This window comes from Tupaia chinensis, unplaced genomic scaffold, assembly GCF_000334495.1.
Source record: "Tupaia chinensis unplaced genomic scaffold, TupChi_1.0 Scaffold000231_1, whole genome shotgun sequence".
Lineage (NCBI taxonomy): Eukaryota > Metazoa > Chordata > Mammalia > Scandentia > Tupaiidae > Tupaia > Tupaia belangeri.
The window spans coordinates 1,238,211-1,246,864 of record NW_006159706.1 but is presented as its reverse complement, the minus strand read 5'-3'; the positions used below and the strand labels follow the sequence as shown (position 1 = coordinate 1,246,864).

Genomic DNA, 8,654 nt, shown 5'->3' with positions numbered 1-8,654 from the left:
GCCTCCCGGGCCCCATTGTTCCCGGCGGCCGTCCCGGGCCCTCCAGGCCACCCCCCTGGAACCCAGGCGTCCCCAACTCACGGCTCAGGGGTCTGGGAAAAGCCGGAAGGCAGACTCCAGCCCCAGGGGACTTAACCCCTTAAATGCCCTGCCTCGGGGGGCGGGCTAGATACCGAGGACTCTGGGGTCCTCCTCAAGGGGTGATTCCAGGCTGAGGACCCGGGGACCAGTTCAGGGTGACTGGGACGGAGCAGGAAGTGACCCCAGCTTCCCGGGCCCCTCTAGCCTGGAGTCAGAGCATCAGCTCTATGGGATTTAACCCTTTGCCTCCCACAGCCTGGGAAAAAGGGGGACGGCGGGAGCAGGGAGGTGGCTGAGACGACGTCCGTCTCCCCGTCTCAAGTGAGAGCAGGCGAGATGGGCATCTGGGGGAAACTCAGATGCCACGGAGGGTCTCCGGACTTCTGGCTGCTCTCCACCTCGTAGGGGCTCCACCACCCTCTCCTGGAAAGCCCTAGCTCTGATCTGGCAGCTGCTGGTCCCCTGGGGCCTGCCTTTGTTTGGACTCACCCTGAGATGGGGCTCAGATCCCTGAGTTCTGGGGTGGGGCAGGGGCTGGCAGGGCAGACCAAAGAGAGCACATCCTACAGTCTAAAAATGGCTTAAATGAAACAAGTCGTGGCACGGAGAGTTTAGGGACAAGCACAGCCAGGAAGGACTGTGGCAGCCTGTGCTCCCAGGACCCTTTCCCATCAGCTCCCCTCAGAAGAGGAAACTGAGGCCCATAGTGGCAGGGGTGAAGCCAGTGGGGCTTCCCCTGGCCTGGGACATTCCATAGTGGCAGAAGAGAAGCCAGTGGGGCTTCCCCTGGCCTGGGACAGCGAGCGTCCTCCCCCAGCTCTGGCTAGCCCTCTCTCAGCAGGAGCAGCCTTTAAACCTGGGCAACTGGTGGCCTCTGCAGGCCCAGGTTATCAGGGCTTCCAGTTTTTACAGCCTTTATCTCATTCCCCCCTCAGCGCAGTCCAGTGCTTATCCCCATTATACAGGTGAGGAAACCAAGGTGTGAGAAGGGAAGTTCTGTGGTAAAGAGCACATCTTGCAATTCACACATTTGCATGCTGAAGCCTATTTGGGGGCGCTGTGGTGAATATGGAAGTGGAGAGACCTCTGAGTTGAACAAGAATCAGAATCGGCCTTTTGCACCAGCTGGTGGCACAGTGGTGAAGGTGGCTGGATCCTACTGGCCAACGGTGGGTTTGAGTTCCAGACCCGGCAGCTTAAAAAACACATGGGGCACGTGTGCATGCATACATACCGAAAATCATGAAAGAAGAATGGAGGAGAATGGATTATACCATGACCATGTGCCCCGGGGAGTGATTTCTCACTTTTCCTTTCTCTGTCTCTCCCAGGAACACATGTACTGGATGGCAAATAATAGTAATGATAATAAAAGACCAGCAGGCGGCATTGGTGGTTAAGGTGTTGGACTCCCACATGGCCAACTATGGTTCGAGTCCCGGACCTGGCAGCTTGCTTTCTCATTTTTTTCTCTCTCTCTCTCACTCCCTCTGGCTCTCTCTGTTGAGTGGATAGGTTCTATAGCAAATTAAAAATAATAATAAAATTCAATAATTCTTTTTTACATTTAATTTTATTCATCATTATTGGGTTTGTTTTTAATTTGACCAGAGAGAGAGCAGGAAAGTGAGAAAGCAAGCTGCCAGGCTCGGAACTTGAACCACAGTCAGCCATATGGGAGTCCCAGTGCCTTAATCATCAAGCCACCTGCCATCCTCAAATAAAGAATTATCTTATAATAGTTATTTTATAAAATAATTATTCTTTTATAAAATTTTAAAAAGAATTATTTATTTATTCCATTTGTTATTACTATTATTATTATTTTAAATTTGACCAGAGAGAGAGAAAGGGAAAGTGAGAGAGCAAGCCGCCAGGTCCAGGACTCAAACCATGGTTGGCCATGTGGGAATCCAGTGCCTTTAATCACCACACCACCTGTCAGTCCCAGTAATTCTTTTTTTTAAAATTATTTATTTAGTTTTTATTCATTAATTTATTTAAATTTGACCAAAGAGAGACAGAGAGAGAGAGAAAGTGAGAAAGCAAGCCACCAGGTTTAGAACTCGAACCGTGGTCGGGTATATGAGAGTGTCCAGCACCTTAGCCTCCATGCCACCTGCTGGTCCCCTGGTCCCAGTTCAGTCCCAGTAATTCTTTTTTTTAAAATTATTTATTTAGTTTTTATTCATTAATTTATTTAAATTTGACCAAAGAGAGACAGAGAGAGAGAGAAAGTGAGAAAGCAAGCCACCAGGTTTAGAACTCGAACCGTGGTCGGGTATATGAGAGTGTCCAGCACCTTAGCCTCCATGCCACCTGCTGGTCCCCTGGTCCCAGTAATTTTTTTTTTGATAATTTTATTTAACTTTATTCATTCATTTATTTCAATTTGACCAGAGAGGGATGGAGTGAGAGAGAGAGAGAGAGCAAGCTGCCACGTCCGGGACTCAAACTGCAGTTGGCCCTGTGGGAGTCCAGCACCTTAACCACCAAGTCTGCCGGTCCCCCCAGTAAATCTTAAGAAAAAGAAAAAGGGACCAGCAGGTGGCATGGTGGTTAAGGCACTGGACACTCCCACCTAGCTAACCACGGTTTGAGTCCCAGACTTAGTGCCTTGCTTTCTCACTTTCTCTCTCTCTTTCTGTGTCTCGCTCTAGTCAAATTAAAATAAAATAAAATGAATGAATGAATGAATGAATAAAATTAAATAAATAATTCTTTGAAATTAAAAAAAGAAAAAAAAAAGGCCATCGGAGATGTAAGGGGACTGGACAGGGGCACAAACCAACTGACAGAACTTGCCAGAGAAGATGTAGTTCCTTTGTAAGTCCTGCAACTGGAGTTCAGAGACTGTGGCCCCAGGAGAAGAGCCCCCCGACCCCCAACCCTGCCTCTGCTCACTTCCTGATATGGTCGCCGAACTCCAGTTTAGCACCTCCTTTCAGGTACATTTCCACGTGGTTCTGGCTCCCATAGTGCCCTCACTTTTACCCCTCATCCTCTCTCACCACCTCATGGCCTTTGTCCATCCTGGTCCCCTTTACGCTGCATGTTCCTCACAGCCTGTGACAGAATATCTCTATGTGGCCCAGTTGCTGTGACAGCAGTAACACAAGTGCCCTGTACGACTGAAAGCCATACGGCTGACTGCAGCTTCGAATCCTCAGGTTGGCTTGGAAACATGCCCGGCAGGTACGCTGGCACTCAGGATCCCAAGGAGCTGGAGGGCTGGGAAAGGGGGTTGAGCCGTGTTGTGATGAGACCCTGTTGAGAGTGCTTTTGTGTCTCACACGTGCATATGCACACACTATCGTAAAAATACATTCTTCCGGGATCAGCAGTTGGCGCAGTGGTTACATCATTAGACTCCCACATGGCCGACTGGTTCGAGTCCCAACCTGGTGGCTTGAAAATCATGCCAGGCACATGTGCGTGCGTGCCCAAGATCCCAGGAGGAGAATGGAGAAGGGATTGCAGAATGGCCATTCCCCCTGGGGGGTGATTTCTCACTTTCCCTCTCACTGTGTCTCTCTCTCTCCTGGGAGTCCATGTGCCTTAAGGCAAAAACCTCTGGAAAAAAACAAAACATACTTCCATGTTTACTGCCTGTCTTTCCCTGCTCCTCCACACACCTGCACTTGTCTGTGCACACATACCCGGATGTCAGCGCTGCCTGAACAAGGGCTTTGGCTCTTGTGTTCATTACTGGCTCGCCAGTGCCTGCGACAGTGACTGGCACGTGGTAGACACTCAATTAGCTGACTGGGCTGCCTGACTTCCACCCTCTCACCCAGGGGTGGGGAGTCTACAGGAAAGCTGGAGGCTCACAGCTTAATTTGACCTGCACAGTTTTTGTTTGCTTTTTAAACTTAATTCATTGCCACACTTAAAAAACAGTGAGTTTCACATAAAAGTCCAAATTTTCTGGAATTCAAAGATGTGGCAACATGACCCAAATGGTCACATGTCAACAATTGTCTGTAGCAAGGCAGCAGCTTCCTTCTTTAAGGGGCACAGACTTTCTAGTCTGTCACAGTACCTGTCATTCCTATTTGTCCTTAGTCTTCAGGCTGAGAGAGAGTTTCGTTTGTCAATGGTCTGCCATTATTTTTTTTTTTTTTTTTTGCTATAGGGCACATGCGCTCGCCAGACAGACAGAGACAGAGAGACAGAAAGCGAGAAATCACCCCCCAGGGGGGATGGCCACACCGCAATCCCTTCTCCTCCATTCTCCTCTCGGGATCTTGGGCACGCATGCACACGCGCCCAGTGTGAGTTTTAAGCCACCGGGTCCGGGATGTGAACCACGGTCAACTACATGGGAGTCCAGCGACATAGCCATTATGCTAACTGCTGGTCCCTGCCATTACTTTTTTAAAAATAATGATTTTATTTTGGGACCAGCAGTTGGTGCAATGGCTATGTCACTGAATTCCCATGTAGTTGACCGTGGCTCAAGTTCTGGACCCGGTGGCTTAAATTCACGCCGGGTGCATGTGCGTGCGCGCCCAGGATCTAGAGAGGAGAATGGAGAAGGGACTGCGGCGTGGCCATCTCCCCCTTGGGGGTGATTTCTCACTTTCTGTCTGTCTCGCTGTCTCTCTCTGTCTTTCTGGCAACTGCATGCGCCCAATAGCAAAAACCTCTCAAAAGAAAAGAATTATTTTATTTTAACTTTATTTATTATTATTTTCCAATTTGACTAGAGAGAGACAGAGAGAGAGAGAGGGGAAAGTGAGAAAGGAAGCCACCAGGTCCAGGATTTGAACCATTGTTGGCCATGTGGGAATCCAGTGCCTTTAACCACCACGCCATCTGCCGGCCCCATTGGTCCTTCATTATTGATGTTTCAACACCCATTTAACTGTAGATATTAATTTTGCACCCCTTAGTCTGTGTCCCCCAGGTTCAGAATGACAGACATGACAATGATGTCTTCTGACATGACTGCATTTTTTTTATGTTACCAGAAGATACTCAAGCTCCCCAGAAAGACAAAGACAGAGAAAGTGGGGTGAGTACCTGTCATGGGTGTGGTCACACTACAATCCCATCTCCATTTCTGCACCCTGTCTGGATTTTGGGCACACGTTCCCAGAACATCTTTCAAACTTACCAGGGCTGGGACTCAAACAGCAGTCAGTCATGTGGAATCCAGCTTCCTTAGTCACTAGGCTAAGAAGCCATTACCAAGCCATGTTCACATGAAAGTGACTGAGTTCCTACCCACACCTGACACATGAACTAACCTGCAAGAGAGGTCCTTGATCGCCCTTAGAAATAAATGCTCTACTGCGGCCTAAGGATGGGAAGAAGGCGGAAGACAAATGGAGGAGAGTAATATTGCCACACACATGAACATACTTTAAAAACCCAGTTTCCTCTCAAAACACTTGCAACCTGCGTCTACCATTTCCATACCTCAAGGAACCTCAAACTGCATCTGTAAAACAGTGGAGTCCAAACTTCCAGAGGGCCTGGTCCTATTGGAAACCTGCACACAGCTCCCTAGGTAATTCCCACTTTCACATGGCACCAAATGCTCCTCACCACCTTCCCCATCACAGTAAGGATCATCCTGCTTCTTTTCTATTCATTTTTAAAGATAGGGTCTACCTATCACAGCCTCAGCCTCCTAGCTGGGATTACAGGTTCACGCCACTCACACCTGGTTTTTTGTTGTTTTTTTTTTTTTTTTTGACAGAGTCTTGCTCAAGCCAAACTCAAGCTCACAATTCTTTTGCCTCAGCCTTCTGCGTTATTGGGTTTATAGGGATGCACTACCCACGCCTTTAGGTGAGACTGGGACTTGAACTCAGGCCTCCCATGTAGTCTTAGCCTGTGGAGCAATGTCTTAGCAGCACACACCACCATGGCTGAGCCCATACTACTGGACAAAGCTATGCCTCGCTCCACCACCTCCGGAACACTTTCTCTCCTTCTCCCTACTTAGGTGAGTCTTGTCTATCTTCCAGTGTCCTGCTCAAATGCCAGCCAACTTAAGTCTAAGCCTCCGTATTATATTGATTAAAGAAACAATGTATATGAAGTACTTTCATATAATTGAAGGAATTTGTTTCTCTCATACCTCCAAGAGGCCACTATTATCATTCTCTTTTCACTCACAAGGAAATGGAACTTCAGATAGGTCAGATAACATTCCAGGCCACAGAGCAACTCAGACCTTGGGGTCTGGAGGTCTTGAATTTTCTGACACTGAACTGGGGCACCCCACCTTCAGATCCCAGCTGAATCCTACCTCCTTCATGAAGCTTTGGTGATGGCAACATCTCCTAGGTGACTGCTTTCATCTTTGCCATAGTCTGACTTCAGGGATTCTCAAGTTTTACTCACCATCTTTGCCACCTCCAGGTTCCCTCTGGAGTGTTATTTGATACTTTTCTTCAATTTGACTCATTTTTCTCAATTGAAAGAGACATATCTGAGAAGAAAACTTAATATCAGTGTAAGTAGAAAATCACTTGTTATAAATTATAATTATAATAAGTACAATGCAAATGAACTCAAAGTGAATCAAAGACTTATACTTAAGACCTAAAACTATAAAACCTTTAGAAGAGGGGGCCAGTAGGTGGTATGGTGGTTGAGGCACTGGATCCTGCATGGCTGACCGCAGTTCAAGTCCTGGACCTTGCAGCCGGCTTCCCCTCTTTTTTTTCCCTTTCTGTCTCTCTCTGGTGAGCACATGTGCTCTATAGTAAGTGAAATAATAATAATAATGATAATTTTTTAAAAAACCTTTAGGAAAAAAACATAGAAGGAACCAGCAGATGGTGTAATGATTACATTGCTGGACTCCCACATAGTTGACTGTAGTTCGAGTCTTGGACCTGGCAGCCGGGCACGTATGTGTGTGTGCCCAAGATCTCAAGAGGAGAATGCAGAGGAGAATGGAGGAGAACGGATTGTGGCATGGCCGTGTCCCCTGGGGGTGATTTCTTGCTTTCTGTCTCTCTGTCTCTTCAGTGAATGCACACACCCTCTAGCAAAAATTTCTCTCTTTAAAAAAAATAAAAGAAAGAAAACACATAGGAGTAAATCTTCATGATCTTGGGTTTGGCAATGGTTTCTTAGATATAATACAAAAGCAAAAACAATAAAAGAAAAAAGTAAATAAACTGGACTTTATAAAAGTTATACAGTTTATCCCAGTCATCTTAGTTCTCACTGCTGCTTGGCAGACTGAAGCCACATGAAAGGACTTAAAAAAAAAAATTGGGGACTAGCAAGTGGCATGGTGGTTAATGCACTGGGCACTCCCACATGGCTGACCATGGTTTGAGTCCCGGACCTGGTGGCTTGCTTTCTCACTACAACCACCCCCCATATCTCTTTCTCTGGTCAAATTAAAATAAATGAATAATTAAATAAAAACAAATTTTTTTAAAAAATCAGGTGTGGGGAACCAGCAGTTAGCGTAATGGCTATGTCGCTGGACTCCCACGTAGTCGACTGTGGACCCGGTGGCTTAAAACTCACGCCGGGCGCGTGTGCGTGCGTGCCCAAGATCCCGAGAGGAGAATGGAGGAGAAGGGATTGCGGCGTGACCATCCCCCCTGGGGGGTGATTTCTCGCTTTCTGTCTCTATGTCTCTCTCTGTCTGTCTGGCGAGCGCACGCGCCCTACAGTGAAAATCTCTCCAAAAAAAAAAAAAAAAAAAAATCAGGTGTGGTGTGCTGCCCGTAGTCCCAGTTAATCAGGAGGCTGAGGAAGAAGGATTGTGATACAGGGACAGTGTGTCTAACACACCACACACACAAATACAATAATAAATAAATAAAAATAATTTGTATGTCAAAGGATATTATCAATAAAGGGAAAAGACAACCCATGGAATGGGAAGAAAATTAGCAAATCTTTTTTTAAAAAATATTTATTTTATTTATTCACTCATTTATTTCTTAATTTGACCAGAGAGAGACAGAGAGTGAGAGTGAGAGAGAGAGGAAGTGAGAAAGCAAGCCACCAGATTCAGGACTTGAACCCTGGTCGGCCATATGGGAGTGTCCAGCACCTTAACCACTACACAACATGCTGGTCCCCGAAAATTAGCAAATCTTATATCTGACAAGGGTTTAGTAGCCAGATTATATAAAGAACTCTTTTTTTTGGAGAGGTTTTTACTATAGGGCACGTGTGCTCATCAGAAAGAGAGAGAAACAGAGAGACAGAAAGTGAGAAATCACCCCCCAGGGGGGATGGTCACGCCGCAATCCCTTCTCCTCCATTCTCCTCTTGGGATCTTTGGCATGCATGCACATGTGCCTGGCATGACTTTAAGCCACTGCATCTGGAACTCTAACTGCAGTCAACTACATGGGAGTCCAGAGACATAGCCATTACGCCAACTGCTGGTCCCAGATTATATAAAGAACTCTTAACAACTGAGCATCCAGAGTGTAAACAACTTTTTTTTTTTTTTTTGGAGAGGTTTTTCGCTATAGGGTGCATGCTCTCGCCAGACAGACAGAGAGAGACATAGAGACAGAAAGTGAGAAATCACCCCCCAGGGGGGATGGTCACGCCGCAGTCCCTTCTCCTTCATTCTC

The 8,654-nt window shown here is 46.8% G+C and overlaps 1 protein-coding gene across 3 annotated transcripts in view; it reads right to left on the bottom strand.

Annotated features, from left to right (window-relative positions):
* ZNF629 (zinc finger protein 629) overlaps positions 1 to 8,654 on the bottom strand; it is a 26,972-nt gene that overhangs the window by 8,491 nt on the left and 9,827 nt on the right. Inside the window, exon 2 of one of the 3 annotated variants that reach the window (XM_006148137.3) lies at positions 6,439 to 6,526. In XM_006148137.3, the coding sequence (XP_006148199.1) occupies positions 6,439 to 6,502 (64 nt within the window). In that variant the 5' untranslated portion in view covers positions 6,503 to 6,526. The other 2 variants (XM_006148138.3, XM_006148139.3) reach the window with 2 other exon arrangements.